The sequence below is a fragment of the Gymnogyps californianus genome, chromosome 15 (genome assembly GCF_018139145.2).
Source record: "Gymnogyps californianus isolate 813 chromosome 15, ASM1813914v2, whole genome shotgun sequence".
Taxonomy (NCBI): Eukaryota; Metazoa; Chordata; class Aves; order Accipitriformes; family Cathartidae; genus Gymnogyps; species Gymnogyps californianus.
This window is the reverse complement of record NC_059485.1, coordinates 16,461,741-16,483,949: the sequence shown is the minus strand read 5'-3', so window position 1 is coordinate 16,483,949 and position 22,209 is coordinate 16,461,741. Positions and strand designations below refer to the sequence as shown.

Below are 22,209 nucleotides of genomic sequence, written 5' to 3'. Positions count from 1 at the left end.
TGAATCTCACCAATTCTTCCCTCAAGTTTCCTAATGTTTCCATCTGGTTTGAACGAGCACTTAGCATACTTGAGAGCTTCTCCATTAGAATATCGTATTTGCTCCTCCTAACCAAGAAAAGAAAATTATTTTACCTGTAGGCACGCATGTAACTTTATAAACACCAGTTGTACCTTTACAAAATGTCAGTCACTAGAGAAAGTATGCTGAAGTGTTCTCGGATTGTTTTAGGAATCACAGTTTTCTTTTCCTTCTGTGAATAGCACGTGAGAGAATTTGTCAGTAAGAAGAGAACCCAACTGAGGGAACAGTGACTAAGCTCAGGCTGTTACTTCATTGGCAATCCACAAAAGCACAAGTTCTAATCATAAACAAGATAGGAAAACAAAAAATCTATTAGAAATGTGTTTGAAGTGAGAACACTCAAAATTAATAGAATGATTAGTGCTACAATAAGAAGAGCTAGGTTTATGTAGGCAGGTGACAGGCACTAGAATACCCTATTGTTTACAGCTCCAAGACAAGTAAGTTTTAAACTGTCCAGCATTCGGAAGAGGAGTTCATAAAGAAATTGAGAAGAGTCAATACCAGGAAACTTTAATGGTTGTGACAACAGAGCAAACTCTCCTCATAGTAAAAGATCACAGTCTACCCAGGAGATCTTTAAAACATCTGAGTGGCACATACCTATCAACATGAAAGCGAGTCAGAAGTAGAAGAATTGAGTGTTGCTGTGCTCCACTTGGTAGTCTTATGACATGGGACTGCATTGTTATGAGACCATTTCTGTCCAATACTCTTCGGTGATAATGAATTTTTCCAGCATCCACTCTGAAGAAAAGATGGCAAGATATCTACAGGCATAGGAACTTCTGCAAATAAATTCTAATTATCCAGTATCCCAAGACACTTTACCTAAATTACCTATGGTCTTAGCAACATATGTTATGTTGATTGCAGGGTGACAATCTCAAAATTAGGAAGTGCCAAAATTAAGATAACCTGTGAAATTGATTTTCATAGTTAATCCAATTAAACAGAGAGAAATACCTCTGATTTTAACCTACAGTCTCTATGCACCATCACAGCGTCCTGACATGGTTTGATGAGACAGCTGAATCAATACGGTATCCCCAGGCCCTCTTTCTCCATCCTTTCTTTCTAACTCCTGGCTACACTACAATCACTGCCCCCCTTGTAATAGCTCTGGTATTCATCTCACTCCTTGGTGAGCTGACTCAGGCCACTGAACTGACAGAAAAGTATCCACAAAAGATTTCCCCTCCGCCTCCATCATCTTAGTTACCTAAAAGAGCTTCCTAAGTGGCAAAAAACAATACCAGTGTGGTTTGCAAGCTACATACACTTCATCTCCTAAAAGCAGTGAATCCTTAACAGCAATGCTAATATTCTCCAGCACTGCAATACAAAACCAAAAGTTCCTTAAGAGACTGTGTAATGCTCCTCCATCAACAAAACACATGGTCTAGTTTGGGAGGTGGTAACTCAGGCTCCCCTTCAGGTCATAGAGGAAGATGTCACACAGTGCAAATGCTGGGGACAACAGCTGGGCATCCAAGAATCTCTTCAGAACTTGGGCAGGATAAGGTGCTTTCTCAGCAGTTTAGGAAAGGAAATGAAAATCATTGTTCCATCCCAAATTTGAAGAAAAAGTGGTTTAGAGAAAGCAAGAACTTCCACAAATTAGAAACTTGTGTATTGACCCAATAGACAATCTCTGGTTCCGTGAGAAAATATCAGGAAGTATAATAAACTCAAGGAAGAAACCAGAATACTACTAGCAATACAGGCTCCAAGAACCAAGTGCTCCTGGTAGTAAGGATGAGATGCTACTGATACGGATATGAGTTTAAATCAACACAGGAATTCTTAAGTGGACAGATCTTTATAAATAACCAGTGGAAACTTATTAGCTCTGATTTAATTCATACAGCAATATATAAACTTACTTGAAAGCCCCACTGTGAAGGTCCCTCTGAAGCTCGCCTTGCCACCTAGCACGACCTAAACGCTCCAATATACAGTAGGAGAAGTCAGGGAGTTTTAAGTCTGGGTCCCCTTCCCAGCCTATTAAAGCTCTGTAACGCTGGTCTTGGGAAGCAACAATGACTAGTTTCTCTCCCCATCTAAGAAACAGAAGGGAAAGTAATAAATTATTATTAGTTCCATAAAAACAGAGAGATCAATCACCTTCCCCCCACAAACACCATTCTTGATATAATCTGTACAAACTGAGTGATGACTAAATTTTAAAACTCGAGTTAAAAATCTTTTAATGCCAGATATGAGGATTTCACTCACTTTTCAACAGCTTCTATATAAGTATAACAGGGCTGCAAATCCTTCCTCCTTATTTGATCAGTGATATCTATTCTCTCTTTAAAATACTGGCAGGAACCTTGTATGCCATCTTTATTATCCAAAATCATGTGGACAGGATAAATATCATCTGAAGGAACAGGATCTCTTTTGGTTTCCAGTATTCCTGTTTCAAGGTCTATTTCTTCATATCTGAAATAAAAGCAGAGAGCCAACATTTAACCAAGCAAGGGGAATTTGGAACTGAAATATAAGATTGTCACAAACAATACCGATACCTCTATGAAATATCTTGGAAAAATGAAACTCTTTTGAAACCTCAAAACTGGGAAAACACAAAGAGCAGAGTTGCACTCCTGGAGTCTAACCAAACCTTATCAGCATGCAGAGTGTATGAGGCAGGAGGAAGGGAATACATTATTTGATCTTCAAAAATTCAAGGATATTGAAGCGGCAGGAATGAGAGAAACATACATAAACACTAGTTTACAGAAAAGGAGAACAAGAGGTACATCCACCCTGATGAACCGGGACATATAAATTCTGCTTGTACCGAAGTGGTAAACAGCCATTAGAACGGAAACCTAGCCGGGACTCCTATGCAGGTCTCCTAAATAGCAGGCTTCAAACCACACCCCGCCTCGCCGCCCGTCAACCGGCTACTTAAGCGCTCTTCCAGCAAAACCCGAACGGCTCCAGAGAACGAGCAGGGGCGGCGGGGGCAGCCCCCGCGGCGGCTGGAGAACCAGGCCCGAGCTATCCCCGGCAGAGGAGCAAGCCCCCCCCGAGCGTCCTGCGGGGTGCCCCGCCCGGCGGGAAGGGGAAAGCGCGGCGGCCCGCGAGAGGCGGCGGCGGCGGCTGGGCTCGGCTCGGCTCGGCGGGGCGGGGAGCGCCGTCCCCGCCGGAGCTGCCCTCACCGGTCGTGCAGGCGGAGCGGCAGGCGCGCCCGCGGCAGCAGGTAGAAGCTGACGTCGGGCTGGGCGCTGAGCGCGGCCCAGAGGAGCTGCTGCGTGGCGGGCTCCAGCGGCAGCGGGAAGGGCGGCGTGCGGGCGCCCAGGCGGTGCCACAGCGCGCCCGGCGTGATGCCGTCCAGCCCCTCCAGGGCCACCTCGTCCAGCAGCACCCATAGCGCCTCCATCCCCGCCGCCGCTTCCGAGCGGGGGGGGCCTGCGCGCCGGAAGTGACGTCACGACCGCGACGGTAACCACGGAAACGCACAAACAGGGCAGCGGCGGCGCGGCCTGGCCCGGCCTTTCCTCGCCGCGGTGCCTGCTGAGCTGTTGTGGAGTCTCCGGCCGGTGGGGGCTCTGCCCCCGGGTTTTTCCTGAGCCCGGTGCTCTGCCGGCGCTGCAGAGGCAAAGCGCAGAGGGCCCGAGCCCGAGCCCGAGCCCGAGCCCGCGCCCCTGCTCTGTCGTTCGGGAGAGCTGTCAGTTCAGCCCCAACGCTGCGTTACCTCAGCGAGGGCGCGGGAAAGGGCGGTATTTTAGCACAGGTACTCTGCAGTCGGTAAGAGACAAAATATGGGGTTTACTTTTTTGGTACAGAACTAAATTAAACGCTTTGGTGGCAATTTTAAACTTGTGAGTGTGTAAGAGGGCACCCTACCACAACTTGCAGCAGCAACTCTGGGATACTTGGTGGGAACCGCTAGAAAAGTTTGTATTTCCTGAAAGGCAAGCAAGGTAAAATCTTTAATTAAACACTTTAAATGTATACAGCCTCTGCAGTGAATAAGTTCCAGAATCAACTGACCTCATGAGCAGTAGCACTTCAGGAAAATCATCCTACAGTTGGGCTTTGGGCATGGCCCTTTCAGCTTGTGCCCCAGAATTGACTTGCTTGTCAGTTCTTGGATTATAAACTCATTATAGTATATGCCTTCCATTTTTAGTATTTTTAGGCTCTTCAGTAGATTGTGAAGGGTTCTGAAAAATAAGTAAAACAAGTAAGGTTTCCGCTGTTCTTCAGGAACTTCATTTACTACACTGAAGTTTTATGTTTTGTTGAAGGAGGAACTTTTTTCAGTTTATAGCATTCTTGTCTACTGAGGGTGCAAAACTAGTAGTAGTCTATAATAAATCATTTCTATGCTTCAGTGTGACAATTATATTCTCATTTCAGCTTTATATTAAGGACATGGTGACTGACTTTGATGAAAAACATGACGAATACTTAATATCCCTTCAGCAGAGAAACCGGTAAGATACAGAATTGTTACCACCATTGAGTATGTAATATCTGTTGTGTACTATCTAATATAGTATCTAATATCAGCAGTTGTGAATATTAGTTTAAAAACTTGGTTTTTAAATTTGTGATGCAAAGTCTGACTTGCTGTGTCTTAAAGCATTCAGATGATTCTCTTTTCTTCCCTTTGTTTGCTAAGTACATCAAAGATCTTATTTCTAGAGGAGATCACAATATTTCTTCAGCATACTTTAAAATATAGATAAATTTATTAATAAAATAGTTATCGTTTCCATGGCTTACAGGGAAGACTTCTGTTTATAGAGCAAGAGGTTCTAGATTCAGAAGTAATTGGCAGCTCACATTGTGTGAGGATGTTATGAGGCAAGCTTTTTATGTTGTCAGAAATACAGAAAATTGCATGCACAAGTTGCTAAAGTTAAATGTGCAAAGTCAGGTTCTGCTAAGGTGGGAGATAAGGACATCTAGGTTGCTTTTGCAAACTTCAGTATCCTTCAGACAAGTTTAAAACATTTCTTTTAATCTTTATTCATATGAACCTTCCTGTCATTGTACCCTAGACAGATGAATATCATAGGTTAATTCAGAAGTGTCTACAGAATTTTCTTGCTGGTGTCTACAGAACTTTCCCTCCTTGACCACAAGCAATAAGATTTTTACTCAAATTCTGTAACAAACTGAATGGTTTGGTGAAAACACCAAAAAAACCTTCAAAAGCCATAATTATGTTAGAAGAACAGCCAATTTTTGTGAACACAGGTTTCTTTTGTATATAGTCTCCTAAAGCAGTTTTAGAAAAGGATAAAACCAAATTATTTAATGATTGAAACAACTTGCATCCTTATTATCAGAGCTCTAATTCTGAATATTGGTGGAAACAAGCGCCACTGAATTACAACACGACAAGCAACTGTACCTTGCAGAAGAGGCATGCTGGATGCATTCATGTGTTGGACATAACTGGCAGTTTTGGATAGTGGGGGCTGCAGAGTAGCCTGTGTGGCAGCAGGTCAGGTACTGCCCTGGGCCGGTCACAGCCAGTTCCTGCTGGATCCAAAACTAAGAGAAACAGCCCGTCGTGTGCCAAAACATCACCAGTCAGAGCAGCCTGGGGTGGATTTAAGAGAGTGGTGGCTGCAGGGGGTGGGGTGCCTCTGTGGAGGCATGCTGCCTAGAGGAGTGCTGGGCACGCAGCTAGGGACCCAGCCGGGGACACGCTCTTGGAAAAAGGTGACTCGTGTCAGAACAGATACACCTCGGGGGGACTTTGGATTGACCCACCCTGGAGTCAGAGGGAAACCGGGAAGCAGCGTGCAGGGGCAGGTGCAAATTGTCACCCACATGACCCCAATCTCCTGGCCTGCATGTCACCTCACTGAAGGAATTAGGACGGACTGAGGATAACCCATGGCAAAAGGAAGGAAGATGAGACTTGGAAGAGGGAGGGTAGGTGTTTCACTGAAATTGAGCCTGGGGAAGGGCATTTTTTTAATATTATTTTAACCAGACTTTAATTTTCTGGTATCTCTAACTGCACTATTGATTGGGGGCTTTCCCCCTCAAGTTTCATAACACAATCTTTTTTTTTTTTTCCTTGAAAAGAGCTCGACCATTTTTAAGCTTTTTTGAAATTCTAAGTAAAACTCTTAAAAATTTTCAAGAAGAAAGGCTAAATATACTAAATACCAAATGGAAAAAATAATGTGAAACGAGAAAGAAACAACATGGAAAAAATCTCAAAAGGGAGAGGCTTGGTCAAACTTCATATGTCACAGTGTGTGGTACTCATACAAGCATTACAGAACAGGAACAGGTCCTGGAAGCTATATTCTGAAATTGTTATTTGAACTATGCACATATTTTCCAGCTTTGTGACATCGTGTGTTTTTATATTTATTGCTAATCTGACCATCTGTATATGCACCGTGTAAGGATGAATTGTTATCCTTTCTACTTCAGGCTACTGGGACGTTTAAAAAGAAAGGATCCTCTACAAATCAAACTGGAGCAGTTAGAACAAGGATTTTCTCTGTATCTGAATGGAGCTAATTCAGAGCTGAGAAATTACCGCAGAAAAATCAACTCACATGGTTACCTTAAAACTGAGACAAAGACCACCAGGACAAATGGTGAGCTAACGTGAGAGTTTTATAGAGATTGCAGTCTGGAACTATTTTAAACATTTACTCATCAGAGCTGTAATTCAGTCGGTGAGGTTACTGGTCAGGCTGTGATAAAGAGACAGCAGCATTTGAGCTTGGTGGAATGAAATTCCATGGGACTCTCTCATCAGAGTACTTAAGCTGGTTGTATGTAAGGAACGGTCTCTGCAACACGCTATCAATTTCTCAGTTGATCCCTTACTAATTCCAAAGTTTGACTTCCCCGCTTCTCCATTTGTTGAAGAGTTATAACTAACACTAGAAGATTAGAAATGTATATAAATTGTCAGTGTAAAATAATGGTCTGCCTTTGTCTGATACATAACACCATTAATAGGCTTTAAAATCTGATGGACTTCAATGTTATCTAAGTCTGGTGTCCTATAGACAAATGACATTTGATGACATAGACTATAATCAAATTATATCCAGTAATAGCTGCATTAAGCTCATAAATTATGTTTAACCTATAATAGTTGTCTTAAAAAGACAGCTAATCTTTATTTAAATATTTGAAGTAAGGAAAATCTACCATTTTCTGCCAGTGATTAGCTGGCTTTATTTAAAAATGTGTATTTTGTTTCTAATTTAAGTCTGTCTGTCATAGAAAGCAATGTAGCGACAGGAATAATTTTGCATATATGGAGGTATAAAGTGTGAGCTTACTGGCTGCCTAATCTATTTAGCATAATGAAAATCCCTGTGTAAAGCATTATACCAACCTTAGTCTGTTATTCTCATGCTTGCTACAACCTGTCTGTCTTAGAGTGTATTTTTTTAATCTGTTGCTGTGTAGATAGTGTCTGCTTAAGCTTTATTTTCACCTAAAAATGAAGACAAAGAGTTTAAAAAGTTAGTTAATATGATAATTTATTATGATTGGAAGTTTATTAATCTCAACAATGCTGGAAACTAACTTTTCTTTCAATAACTGTTCTAACCATGACTCTAACCTTGATCTCTTTTTTTTTCTTTGTTTTCCTGCTACACCGGGTACATAATATTTGTTTTCAAGTTTAAGTGTGGTCAGGCTTAGCTGTCTGCTATATAATTTCTTGCAGGTTATACAGGATGGTGATGGGGAATCAGCTAGTCACCTAGTTTCACTGTTCTATATGAAAGCAAAAAAGTTCATGTTCTTGGATGTAGGAAAATGAAGGAAATTGTGTGCTCGGTCACACTGGGGTGATATACCTTTAGGTAGCTGAAGAGGGTGTAAAATAACGTCTTTGACTTTCTGGTCCAAAAATGATGCAGCGATAATGTGGCAGCAGCTGTAATAGAACTCTGTCAAGAGAAATTTCCTCTTAAAGTTCTGCTGTGCAGCTGTTATCTCTAAGCTTAACCGAAATTGTTTATTTTTATGGTCGCTTAATGCCATTTGATTCAGTTAAGGTAAAATACTTCGGCTTGTCTTAGGGATCTTTAAAGACTTCAGTGGCAGCCTCTGTTCCTTTCCTCAACTCCATCAACTTAGAGACAGTAGTGTTATCTCTGCAGAAGAGAACTCAGTGTTTTGCTGTTTCTTAGCTGTCCAATGTTGTTATTTTAAACACGTGTAGCTGCGGTGGAAGACATCAACTGAATCATCATCCTGTCATTTTTCTTCTTCCATTTGATTTTGCCACTGGAGTCCAGAATGGGAGTCGTTGGTGATCTGTATAAGGTTCTTGCCTGAGGGTAGTGCCTTAGCAATTTTGTGGTCTGTTTCATTTCTAGGCACTTCTTCTCAATGATTGAATATGATTTTACTTACAGAAATGATTTCTAGCTGAGATACAGCACTGAATTTTCTTCCCTATCCATCTCCCATGAGAGTTATTGCGTCATTTATTACTTCTAAAGCATCCATCTATAGGATTAGTCTCCACTGAAAAATTAGGAATATGTGATACTTAATAATACAGAATGGGCACAAATCCCTCTTTGTGGTTCCTGAAAGTGTCGTCATAAATCTATTTGTCTGGACTATTTTCTTTGTCTGTGTTCCCTAGGAGTAGTTCATGATAAGAGTGATTGATAAACTTTTTACGCTTAGGCTTGGTAAACTAATTAAAGTAAATGATGGGCTTATAAGGTAGTGAAGCTGGTCTCTAGGTACCCTGTCATTTCTTTGGGTGTATAACCCAGACATAGTTTCACAACCATGTATGTACTTTCAGTGAATGTCCGTGTGGTCACAAAGACGTGGCTTAAGGGTTGCATGGGGTCTCCTTTGACGATGACTAATATTTTGATGATATACTACTCAGTTCTTGGCTACTAGGATAGGCACTGTCAGCTCAAGTCTTCAAGGGAATGACACCACTGGACCTATTTTGTGTGCCGAAACAGGTAGTGGTTGGTATTCACATCCCATCCATCCCATGAGAAGGATGTTTTTGTTCTAAAGTAATGTTTGTAGCACAGACGACTAGCTCAGCTGCATCAACTTCTGCCTGGGATTTGAACTACTGTTTTTCCTGGTTTAGAGAGACCTGGTCACACGAATCCATCACAAAATACTCAAACAATTCTGAGAACCAAATACTCAGCAGTGGTAGCATGAGTCCTACCCTGTTCTCTTTTCCTACTTACGTTTGTAGCATACATGAGTGGCCTTCTGGGCAGTTGCTTAGAAGAGATGGATTGCTTAGGAAGTGAAAGATGCTTCCAGTTCTGTCCCAAAGCAGTGACTGAATCAGACCACACTTCTAGCATTGTAATCTCAGGACAGTTCACCCTCAGTGCCGGAAGAGCCCCATAGCAATCAGCACCAATGCTAACGACTGCAAAGTATTTCTGGAGTTACCTAGGAATAGCCTAATGGAGTAGCAGGAGCTGTAGTTGGAAGGGCTGTTTTTCTTCCTTGGAGCAATCCGTTCCTTTTCTCCTCTGTTCTTGGTCCTGTTTCAGGCCTAAGAAACAGATACTTTGTGCTGAAGCAGTAGAACAATGTCTTGTTCTTCTTGCTCTGTAATTTTATGATCACTCTAAATTGACATAAGCATACACTGTTCCCCCAAGAACGGTCCTACCCTGTGCTTGTTCTCTCCTATCTGCTTGTACCAGCATTTGTGCAATCTCAAGGTGAACCAGATTGCACAAGTGACTACAATTAAAAGTAATCTTTCTTTTATGTGTTTCCTCAGTTAAAACTTGCCCATATCAATTACCTGAACAGTTCACTGCACAGGTGCATGTAGGGTTGTCGAACCCGAAAAAGAAAGAGTGGTATTGAGAGTTGCAATGAGCAACCTGCTTGAATTTTGAAGTAAGCCCTGCTTTGAATGGAAAGTTGGACTAGGTGACCTCCAGAGGTTCCTTCCAAACTAAATCTTTCTGTGATTCGATGACCTTTGTAGGACGCCCGCTTCTTTTATTGGTAGTGCCAGTTTCTGCTGGCTTAGGGTGACCATTAAATTACGGCTTAAAGAAAAAGGTTTTGCATCAGCTGTTTTTCTCCACTGAGAAGAAATGGAAGCTGTAAATCTGTCTTGGACATAGGAAATGAGATGCCTTTATTTAGGATGCTATTGAGAGCGTTGGTGATGTCCTTGTTCCATTGAGGATGCTGATGTGACCTGCTAGATGTTTGTCTCTGTCTCAATCAAAGCGTCTTCTAAAAAATCCATTGTTCCACTGTAAGTTGGGACCATTTCCAGCACAGGAACCCTTAGTTCTCCTTGACCATACACGGAATTTTTGCAGAAGTTCTGGAACCAACTCTTCCTTGCCTTAGAAATGAAGGAAAATGATTGTCCTTCATTTATGACTTGTATCTGAAGAATCCTTCTCTGCACAGTATGTTAAATACCTAATACATTCTGTTTAATCTGCCAATACCTTACTTTTCCTTAGTTTGAGAGTAAATACACTCAATTCCTTTGTAAACCCAGCATATCACTTGTTGTTCACCAGGACCCTGTCTGTCAGAGTCTGCCTTCAGTAGTATGGATTCTGGGCTCAGCTGGCTTCCTAAGACAGCTTGCTGTCTACCCAGCTAGGAGTTAGAATGATGTGCACCCCTGTTCTAGAACATATTTCTATACTTTCATATCAATGAATGTGGGGCTTCACTTGCTGTTAAGCTAATGTATCTTTAAACTATTTATTCTCTTGAATACACATGATGATGACTGTCCCTGAAGAGGTTCAAAACTCCTGCTACTAATACACAACTAGCCAGTATCTGAAGTGGAATGCCTTTTCAGTTGTTGATACCATTCACATGTCAAAGACTTACTCTTCTGTCCTCATCTGGGGGGGGCGGGGGGGGAAGAATATGAACTAAGGCGCATATTGTCAAATACCGTATTTCTATTTTCTGTCTTCTAATTCTTGTCTGTACGTTCTGAAAAAGCAGCCCAGCTAGAAGAGAGAGAGTTGCGAGAACGCAGCACACAGACTGCACCAAGCAAAATACAACGCAGAGGTTGGCTTCAGGTAAGAAACAGTTTGAAAGAATGCATCTTTGAACTAATTCTTAGATCTTAAATAATTTTAGGGGAAATTGGTTGCAACTAGTAGATAGGGGGCAGTTGAGACTCTTGTAGAATCTGAGTCTTGGTTTGGTCTGGATACTGAGTGACAATGTGAAATGATACCCTGACCAGTTTTATGTATACTTTGAAGCCTAAAGAGGCAAATCTCATTGAAAGGGTCTGGTTTCAGTGACATCCATCACAGAAACTTCTGTAGCCTTGACATGATTGGCTCAATCTGTCCTCCAGCAGAATAGCTGTTGCTTGACATCTCTTATGGCAAGCCTAGAGAGCTTATCTTAGTGCAAAGGATGGAGAATCTCATTTTGGAGATACATCCCTGCCTGTCACTGCTGTTCTCCACCCTGCAATAGTATTAAGGGACACAGAGGTGTAATTTGCATAGCTTAAGTTGTAATTTGTGACAGATCCTTGTAGATCAGAAGAGAGGAAAATGCGTATAGATAATAAAAATACTCTGCCTATGTGAAATTTGAAGCTATTAGCTACAGTTGTTGGTTCACTGGAGAAACCTCAATGGTCTTTTTTCCTTTTGGCCTAAAGAAGGATCTGAGTTAACCTGTCAAGGAGTATGACTTAATTAACAGAACAAATGTGAATTCTGAACAACTGAGACATGTCACCCAAATAATTACCCTCCTTGATCAGCAATTGCCCTGGCTGGATGTCCAGTCCGTGCTTGAGTGACTGGGGATCAGGGGTCTGTGTCACTGTGGCTCAAGTGTTCATGTCATGCAGGTTTTCTTTTCTTTCAGCAAATATTGCACATTCAAGTTTTAGGGCTGCATTACTTTATTTATCACCCTTACTGCTTAGTTGCATTCATTTTCTCAGCTGCTATTTCTCTCAGTAGATCACTGCTTACATACTGGCCTGTCAGAACTTGTTTGCTAAATTTGCCAAATGTGTGGCTAGTCATAACCTACGTCACTTTAATCACAAGAGCCAAATGAAGAAGGAGATATCTCCTCTGACCGGATTGGAAAGTTAGCCAAATATAGGTAGCTATACTAAAAACTAGGTACTACTTGAGACTAGCTTAGAATGATACCTTAAGTCTTTTATGCAATTGGATGGGAGGATAGCAGAGTTATAGTACCTTAATGAACAACTGGAATTATTTAGCTAAGGAAATGTGCAACCACTAAGTAAGATGCAGGTTGTACCAGACGGCAGTTTACTTTCCCAGTAATTTTCCCTGTGGATTTTTTGGATAGCTAGCGGACCTAGCAATTCATGTTCAAAACTGTCAAACTTAGGCTGTGCCGAGGTATGCTATGAGGTGGGAAGACAGACTTATTGAAAGAACACATTCTATCAATAGGATAGTCTCTCTGGGACTTCTCTGCTCCTGGCACTTACAAAATGGTAGAGGAGTGTATGAACACCAGATAAGTAAGTTTAATATCATTGCACAGACTTCTGGATCACGTTACCTTTAACGAAACAGTCCTCTTCCCATCGTTCACTTATGAGACTTCCCCCTATGGAATGTATCTGCACCAGAGTTCAAAAGTGGGGGGGAAAAGTTACTTACAGATAACTTTGTTCCTTGAGAGAGGTATATGCACTTCCTGCTTTCTCTTTTGTAATCTTTTGGAGTACTGAAATTCTGTGCTATGGAAAGACGAGTTTCTCAAATCTTCTACCCCTCTTTAGCCATACTTGAGTAACTGACAGTGTGCATACTTTGATTGCATCCTAATTATGAACTAAAGCAAATTAATTTGAACCACTTTCGCAGCCATGTCTGACATTTACAAAGGCAAAGAAATCTTTGTGCTTGAATGCTTATGGCATAACATTTCCCCCTCATTATATTATACACAAGAGTAATACATCTTCAAAAAATTGCAATTACTTCAAGTTATTTTTATACATAGACATTACAGAATCACAGAATTATTGTGGTTGAAAGGGAACTCTTGAGATCATCTAGTCCAATCCCTGTGCTCAAGCAGGGTCAGCTAGAGCAGGTTGCCCAGGACCATGTCCAGTCAGGTTTTGAATACTCTACAGATGGAGACTCCACAACCTCTACAGGAAACCTATTCCAGTGTTTGATCACCCTCACAGTAGATTTTTTTCCTTCTGTTCAGATGGAATTTCATGGTTTTTTTTAATTTGTGTTCATTGCCTCTTGTCCTGTCAATGAGCAGATACCTGTCAGGTATTTATACACATTGATGAGATCCCCCAGAGCCTTCTCTTCGCCAGGCTGAAGAGTCCCAGCTCTCTCTGCATCTCCAGCAGAGCACCTTTGCTTGTTGGCTCCTCAGTCCCGTGGGCACTCTAGAGATCTCCTAGAATGCTTGAGCCCTGCTGTGTTGTCTTTCCAGCAGATATCAGGTTTGTTAAAGTACTCCGTGAGGACAAGGGTCTTTGAACTTGGGGATTCTTCCAGTTTTTTGAGGAAGGCCTCATCTACTTCTTCCTGGTCAGGAGATCTATAGCAGATACCCACTATAACAGCACCCATGCTGGTCTGCCTGCTAGTCTTGACTCAAAAGCTCTTGACTGGCTCCTGACCTGTTCCTTGCAGAGCTCCATACATTCCAGCTCACTCTCATATAAAGGATGACAATTCCTTCTCACCTTCTCAGCCTGTCTTTCTTAAAGAGCCTACGCCTGTATCTGTCCATCGCAGCACTCTAGTCTTGTGAGCTGTCCCACCGTATCTCTGTGATCCCAATGAGGTCATTGCCCTGTAACCGAATACAAGCTTCTAACTCCTCCTGTTTGTTCCCCATGTGTTTTGTTCTCCATTAGTGTAGATGCATTTCAGAGAGGCACCCAAGCACGCCGATTCCCCAGAAGAGGCTTGAGAGCTTTTGCCGTAAGATTGTTCCACCGGCACTTCTTTACGTGCCTGCGCTTTAAGTGATTCCACTTCAGCTATTTTGTTGATTGTTATGTCCCTACTCCTATCATTTTTTCACTTACCTGGTGAGGTGAGGGGGTGAACCCCGATGGGCACTCACTTTGGCACCAAACGCATGGTGTGTGCTGGGCCTGACCCACTCTAGGGATAGCAGCAGCAGGTGGGGAGTTTAACTAGGGAAGTTAAACCATAATGCAGGGGCCCAAAGGTGAGCTCAGGGAGGACAGAAACCTTCTATGGAACAGAGGGGAAAAGCATTGCTTGATCTAGATATGTAAAATGTGATGATTATTCTTTTTGTACTGCTGATAGCACAAAAGATGTCTGATTTCTTTGAATGCTGCTTTTAACAGAAAACTGTGGAGATTAAAACAGAAAGAGGGGCTAAACTCTGCATTAAACCTCCTCTTGAGTACTCTGAGGATTTTGAACCTTATGAAAGTTTGAGCGTGGAGACAAGTGGTGGTGATCCTCTCCGTTACTCCCAGGTACAATTGGCAGTTGCCTTCTGTTGTTCACGGTAGTGTCAACTGAAATGTGAATGGGCCCAGGTGTCAGTCTTGACTAGAGCATGCAAACCCAGTATATAGTTTTTCTTTCACTAGATGATTTCGTATTGATGAGATGTGACATAAAGAAGGAAAAAATGAAAAGAAAAAATAAAACTACTTTGAAAATCTAATCTCAGTCAACAACGCTATAACGTGTTAAGTCCTAATTTAAAGAGGTAGAATATTGTCTCTGTTGGATAGAACCAAGGTATTTCATGCAAGGAGACTCTTTCAGTTCACTTAATGGTTGTCCATATGAACATCACAACATATGAACAGCTGTCAGGTTAGAGAAAGCTTAAACAACAACTTTTTCTGGGTTTAGGTTAGTTTTTGAATAATATTGCTAAAATTGTTGCATGTCATTGTTTTACCTAACAGAAGTCAGAGTAAAGTTTTAAAAAATATTATAATCAATACAGTTGCTTTCCATCAAGGGTTGTTATTGTATTGACTCCGTTGCTTGACAGTTCAGCCTTCCATTTGGTTACTAATTGCAGTTTGTTCTAGCACGCTTCATAAATGTCCTGTCCTTAAAAAAAAAAACAACCCCAACCCAAAAAGAACAAAAATTTATGAATGTTTTTCTGCCTAACCAATTAATGACATCAGTAAAGCTTTTCTGGGTAGTGGAGTAGCATCTATATATAAAACTGTCTACAGATCTTACCACTGACGTCAAACTTCCCAAGCGTATTTTCCTAGCTTGCATCTTTCTACCTTTCCTATATTGCTTTTGAGCTTATGATTTTTTTTTGCTCTGCAAACCAGTAACTTGTTTACAGTGATGGATATTTGTAATCATTCATGTGTAAGTAGTAAGTTAGTAATTTTAAACCAAACCCCCACTTTTCTTTGTATCCCAGATGGAAATACTTTTGGTTTTCCTGAAGCTATGATGTGTTTTCTTGAATGTCTTGTTACAATGCAGATGTCTTGAGGTTTCAAACTAAAAGAAAGCCTGTACAATTCCCTGTCAAATAGCTAGAAATATTAGTCTTGACTGTCATAAAAACATGCTCAATATCAAGCCTCAGGTTGCTTATAGACCCTCTTTTTAACCTAAGTTTGCCTGCTCTTTGTAATATGTTTCTGTCAACATGGATTTTCTAACAAGTGTAATCTGTAGCAGAAGAGCAGCTTGAAGCTTTCATTGCAAACTGAACATACACTGTCACAGTTCATTTGTACCTAAGATAGCTTCAGGTTTTCATTTTACTCATACAGTTTGCTTACCTATACTATCTCAAAACTCTAATACCAACAAAGTAGGGAAAAAAAGCATTTAAGATATGCAGGGTCTTTTCCTTTTGCATTCATAAAAACACAAGGCTCTCCAGCATCATCTATGCTGTTTGTGGCATATGCTGAGAGAGGCAGGGTGTTTTTTTCCACAGTAAATTTCAAAATACATTAATTTTTGCATAAAATCCTGTTACAGTGTGTCCACTTAAAAAAATCTGTGCAGACTGAAAGCCTAGTCCATTAGACCACAACTCTTTTCTACTGTTTTTTGAAGTACAGGTGTGTACACGATGGGACTATTATCATCTATCCAATTGCTTATAAAGAATTTGCTATTACATTAGCTTTGCAGTCTTGTGAAGGCATTTGGAAAATCTGGATTCCAGCTAGCCTTCAAATAGCAAGCCAAAAGAGATGGTAATCTAATTGTGTGAGACTGGAAGAATATATGCCCTTGCCCTCTCCATTACTTACCTCCTGTTTGTAACTTATTCCTAAAAATTGGTTTTGCACATAAAAATTCCTTGGCCTACAGAATTTTCCTGCAAAGATTCTAATGAGAAGGAACAAAGGAGTTGTAGGATGATTTTTCTTTACAAGTCCTCATCAGCGGAATGAAGACACGACATAGGAATGTGAATATTTTTAGCTGTATCATGGCTCTGAGTTCATGAGAAGATTTTTCTTTCTCCTAGGGGAGGAAGAGGCAGCCACATTGGTTTATTTTAAAATACATGTTTGAGCTTTTCTGACAAATCTGTTTGAATTGTACCAGAAATTGAGAAGAAGCTTGCAACTCAGTATGGAAGAGAAAAGGATGGAAGAAGACTCTCTTAGTGATGATTGTGACTCTGTTGAAGAGGACGTGTTTTCAGAACCATCTCCCACTGAGGAAACAACTACAAGCTTTGGAGGCCTCCAGTTGCATAGCAGTGGATCACTGCAGAAAGAAGCTTCTGAACATCAGGATGCTGGGAGATGCTCTGGCCTTGATTCTGGTGCCCCTACTGTGTTGGAGTTCAACCAGGATCAAAGTAGTAAGTCTCTGTGTATTATACGCTACTACAGTACTATAATAATAATAATTCTTTGAGAGCATTACTTTTAAGGAAATCGCTGCTGGTTAATCATTAATGGTTACTCCATACTCTCATGAGTTTTCATGGTCTTCAGCAAACCTGTTTTTTAATCTCCTGATTTGGGAAACCTGCATTCTCTTACTACTACATTAAGAAATTTTTTGCAAAGACAAAGATATAGCCCTGGTTAATGCACTTGCATCACCAGGCCTAGACACTTGAACTAAGATTGTCTCAGACTGTCTGGGAGATTTTGCAAGAGATTATTATTTTTTTAATATATTTTTGAACTCTTTTTGCAGTAATCCAGGCAGCCAAATATTCCCAGTCTCCACTTCCTCCATTTCACATCCTGGGTGCTGGATACTTGTCATCATAGCATGTGCTATTCATCCCTGATGACAGGTGTATTAACTCGAGAAAGCAAATCTATCTGGCTATGAGCCACTTCTTTTTGTCAGGTCTTCTCCTTTGGACACCTCAATGTCCAAACCCAGAACCAGTCACTAGGTCTCAAAGATGTTTAGCTTGTTAAAGGTAGAGAGTTCAGGCAGAAGCCAGACCTTGACCTACATTCAGTATATGTCAAAATTCCCTCCCCACTTATTTCAGGTACGTTCATTGGTTTTGTTTTTTGTTGGTTTTTTTTTCCCTTCTTTTCCTTATCCATAGTTAATTGCTTAATTTAAGAGGAACAGTCTTTGAACAAATTGAGTAAAGGAATGTTCCTCTCATTATCATAGAGGTGAGTGGAGTGTGAATAGGGAGAGGTGGCTGAAGAAGAGATAGGAACAAGGGATGAGGCAGCAGTGAGAACAAGATCTTTGGGAGAGTACATGATTTTTTTTCCAGAGAGATGTTTCAAAGCTGTGACTCAAACAATGGAGGCATTAATAATTCTCAAATAAAAAATTAAAGTTCTCTTATGAACTACACTAGGCAACCCTCTCCTCCTTTCAAACTTCTAAATAAGACAACATTTCAGTCTGTATTTGAAGAATTTATTTTGGTATAACTATGTTAATAAGTGACTCAGGACTTCTTTTTTATTTTTGCTCTTCTTGACAGTAGTGCAGGTAAATATCTGGTACAGATGAGATATATTGGTACCTTATAATGATATATTTTATTTTGTTTCACTAAGTCAGTGCAAGTCATGCATATGTACTTCTACATCAACAGACAGTATCAATGAAAGGGAGGGAGGATGGAGGTTATCGCTTTAACCATGCCAGCATAATTCAAGTGGCAAAATTTTAGCAGTTAAGATCCAATAAATTTCCCCTGACTGGCTGCTCCTGAATATCTCTGAAGTTGATTATTTATGTTCCCTTATTATCTTGCAGAAGTGAAGCCACTACGAGTTCTCTCAGCAAAAAGAAAAGATAATGCGGAAATGTACATTCCTGTCCGACCAATCGTGGTAAAAAATAAAATCACTCGGCCACTCTCTGCTGAGTTCTTGCACCAGGAAAGACATGAAAGAATTTGTCCTAGTAAGAAATAAGAATATATAATGTCAGTAAGGAGAGTTTTCATGCTTTTTTCCCCTCTGGCTCAGATGTAATTTCAGCACACATCTGTCATGTGATTTTTCTTAGCTGTTGTCCTTTTTTTGGTGTTTTTTTTGTCAGGTTTCTGTTGTTGTTTTTACCACCTCGAGTGTTTTGACTAAGTAAAATTGTGAGAAAGTCCAGAGCCTGTATACTTTAGTCTTCTGCTACATCTTTACTACCTTCCTTCTCTTTTTGCTTCCACAGCATAAGACTTTTTCCTCTCCCTTTCAGTCCTTGTGCTTGCTCTGTGTTTCCCACTTTCCTCATGGAGATCTGTTCTCTGTGGTATTAACAGAAGTGTGTCTTCTCAAAATCAGCAATAGATGCTTTGGTGGAAGATTTTAACACAATGCATTTATAGCAATAAAGGCATAGTTTTCCACAGCACAGCAAAACTAGCTGTTGCTGCTTGGGACTGTACTTGAATTACACCTTGAACGCTACAGATCAGTCTCCAGTGCTGGGTAAATATGCCAGTATCTAGTACCATACTGGAAAATGTTTTTCCTGGACTGGAGAACGCCATTTTGAAGGCACTGCTGCTTATTCTAGAAATCTGCTGCTAAGGTGTGGTCTTTACCTGGGCTAAAAAAACCCCACCAAACCCCAAATCTAGGGGCTGAAATCACGGCTGCAGTTATTTCAGCACTCGTTCCTTAATGGAACGAGTCTGATGAACTTGAGTTCTGAAAGGTCTGAGATAAAGTTTTTTCTCTATGGTTAAGACACTCTTTTCAAAAAAGCAAAATCCAGATGTGTCCCAAGAAAGCAGTAAAGCTAATGGTTTTGAAAAGTCAAAATATTAATTTATTAGTTGGCAGAAAACCAAAATGAGGAAAAGAAGCTAATTCTTCTTGGCTTCAGAATAAATCCTCTTTGTAGCTTCTGAGACCCTCACCCACCATCTGTCTCAGCAGATGCTTGCTTTGAGCGCTTTCCAAAGATGTGTGTAGCATTTTCTCAGATTATAATAGTGCTTGTTAGAACTATTTCTGTCCAACTATCACTTTAAATCCTTGAATTAATTTCATTTCAGGGGGATGGTATAGTACAGAAAAATAAAAAGACTTTATTCTGTCCCTGTATTTGCAGAGGTGACGAATGCTTGTTGAAAGTTTTTATGAGTGTGGATGGCATGGGGCTTAAAGAGTGTGAATGCACGCAAATCTCAGTTCAGTTTTAACTTCCTGTCTCTTCAAGATAGGCTTCATGTTACTAGCGTCCACTGCCATTTCACTGTCCTGCTTACTAAGCCTCACTGTAGCGTTATGAGCATGCTTGCATATCGGCCTGTTCTTCAATATTTTCACTTGATCTAAATGTCTGTACAACTTCGGTCTCTTTTCTTCCCTTGACTTTTGAAGTCCTTGAATATAACCACTGTGCTTCTCTTTTAGTCCAATCTCAGATCCTCTATTGTTAAATTTTATTTCCTTTCTTTTAAACCTGTTTATAGGCTGTGACGTTTTTATTTCTCCGTGATGTTTGGGAAGAATGGGATGCGTATGAGCATTTTGATGACTACTTAAGTGATAAGGTCATTTATTTTGCCTTGCAAATAGCAACTCCTGACTCCCCTTGTTTTGCTAGAAGACTCTGGGGATTCCTCCAAAATAGCTGAACACCCCAGTTACACTGAAAAATTCTGGTGTGCTGAAATTATATATACTTCTTTTTCAGTGAACTGTTACAAGACACTTCCATTAAATACTGGAACAAAGCAAGTACAAAAAATCTTAAAGCATAAAAATTATGTTTCTCATTTGTCAGTTTTCCTCCTCTTATGATACTGTTTCAGCTGTTGTCTAAAGTAGACGCGACCTGGAATCTTAATATAAAAACAAATTGGAGCAATTCAGCCTTGCTTGGGATGGTTACAGACTGCTAGCAAAGCCCTGTGTCAGTAACTGAATCAGATGTTTCAAATGCATGCTGTTGTAATGTTCCATACTTGTATGTCCGGGCAAATGAATATTCCTTCCTTCTTTCGGTGGCAGGACCGTTAAGTCGACCAGAAAGACCGCTTTCAGCAACTCGAAAGCATGTGTGTGAGAAGGATCCTGATCTCTCAGTTTCAGCTGTGGTTAAAGCAATGCAAATTGAAAATGAAGTCTTGCAGAGAGATCTGCAAAGGCAGACAGTTTCCACAAGCCCTCAAAAGGTATGGCAAAATACAGAAGACAGCTGTTTGATCAAGTGGCAAAACCCCCATGAATTACAATCTCTTATACATTAAGATTGTGTATGAATGAGTGGTGATGCCTCTTAAGTGTAATTGAATTTGTATTATTCTTCCATAGGGTGGTTTTCTTTATCTGCTTCCTCAGGATAGCATCCCACAGCTCTCTCTTCATTTCAGGGATCACCGAGCAACTGATAGACCAGTCACATGATATGTCTATACAGTCAAATGCACAGCTGCAGACCCGGTTAAGCCATTTTCATTCTGGAAGCTTCTTAAACAAGATAATGTGTGATTTCCATACCAATAAATCCTACCTTCCTACTGGACTCATTAATATGGGCACTGTTCCCTGTGAATACATGCTCTGCTTTTGGAGCAGAGCTGTCATGTACACTGCTAGCTCTTAGTGAGGAGGAGCTAGTATGGGTTTTCCGCACCAATGTGTGTACGTCTCTTATCTCCAACAACCATGTTTAAAAACAATTAAAAACTCATCTTATAAACAAGAAAATCAACAAAAATCCATTCCCTTCTGATTCAGGTCAGACCATTATTCCTCGTTAAGTTAAAGAATGAGGAGGTTTGTGTTGACAATCCTAGCTAAACTTTGAGCATAACCAATAACTCAGTTCTCATAACAGAAAGAAAGTGCATAAAGAAATTGGAGCATAAACTGAAATTTACAAAACTATCTGTTACGGACAGCGTTCATGGATTCAAAGTCTGCTTCCAGTTTGGTGTTTAGGAGACTCATTTTTATAGGAAGGAAAAGAGATATGCCTAGACATTCTTGGAGTTACTCATTTGAATTCTGAGAGTTTCCAAGACAGCTGACTACTTTAACCTAAGCTGATGCTCCCTGAAGTTATGAGTTGGTGCTATGATGAATATGTATCCACTGTCATCGCTGAGCCAACATTAGGTTTCTGGGGAGTTTTGGTTAGGAGCAAGGGTGAAAATGTTCTTTTACTACAGGTAAGTACTTTACATATGATTTCACCATCTAGGCCAACTTTTCAATCTTATTCCTCTTGTTTTTGAGATATTTATAGCTTTGTGATTGAGAGAACAAATTCCATTGAATATTCTCACATAATGTATCTTCCTGCTAACATTAGGACTAATTTTAATATTGTTGTGCTTAAATGAAAAATAATGAAATAATACTTAAAATAGATGTAATTTTACCCTGACACTTGAGATGGAGTTTCAAAAACCGACTGTGAGTTCTCAGTCTTAAAGCTGACCTAATGATCTTCCAGAAGTAATTTAATTTTGCTTACACAATTAAGGGATTGTGGAACTTGGCCTTTATTTAGCTGATATTTAAATGTATAACAACGCAGAATTTTTAATACTAAAAAAGTAATTAACTTCTAAGCATTTTAAAGTTCTCTTACTCTTCAAAAATTATAGACATGGAAGTGACCTAAGAACAGAAGGACTGCCATTCCTCATCTGACTAGTTATTCACTGTGCTGAGTATTCTGTCTCTGACAGAAGCTACCAACAAATATT

At 40.4% G+C, this 22,209-nt stretch overlaps 2 protein-coding genes across 4 annotated transcripts in view; one reads left to right on the top strand and one right to left on the bottom strand.

Annotated features, from left to right (window-relative positions):
- The window catches only part of GTF3C1 (general transcription factor IIIC subunit 1), a 44,388-nt gene extending 40,910 nt beyond the window's left edge, over positions 1–3,478 (bottom strand). For all 3 annotated transcript variants that reach the window (XM_050905748.1, XM_050905750.1, XM_050905749.1), the window contains exons 1-5: positions 3,258–3,478; positions 2,323–2,532; positions 1,971–2,147; positions 688–831; positions 11–107 (exon numbers count right to left, since the gene is read on the bottom strand). In XM_050905748.1, coding sequence (XP_050761705.1) covers positions 11–107; positions 688–831; positions 1,971–2,147; positions 2,323–2,532; positions 3,258–3,478 — 849 coding nt within the window. The remainder of the gene's footprint in view (positions 1–10; positions 108–687; positions 832–1,970; positions 2,148–2,322; positions 2,533–3,257) is intronic.
- The window catches only part of KATNIP (katanin interacting protein), a 62,442-nt gene continuing 43,483 nt past the window's right edge, over positions 3,251–22,209 (top strand). The window contains exons 1-8 of the mRNA XM_050905751.1: positions 3,251–3,298; positions 4,462–4,538; positions 6,508–6,677; positions 11,053–11,135; positions 14,429–14,563; positions 16,647–16,908; positions 18,297–18,446; positions 20,504–20,667. Coding sequence (XP_050761708.1) covers positions 4,477–4,538; positions 6,508–6,677; positions 11,053–11,135; positions 14,429–14,563; positions 16,647–16,908; positions 18,297–18,446; positions 20,504–20,667 — 1,026 coding nt within the window. The 5' untranslated portion in view covers positions 3,251–3,298; positions 4,462–4,476. The remainder of the gene's footprint in view (positions 3,299–4,461; positions 4,539–6,507; positions 6,678–11,052; positions 11,136–14,428; positions 14,564–16,646; positions 16,909–18,296; positions 18,447–20,503; positions 20,668–22,209) is intronic.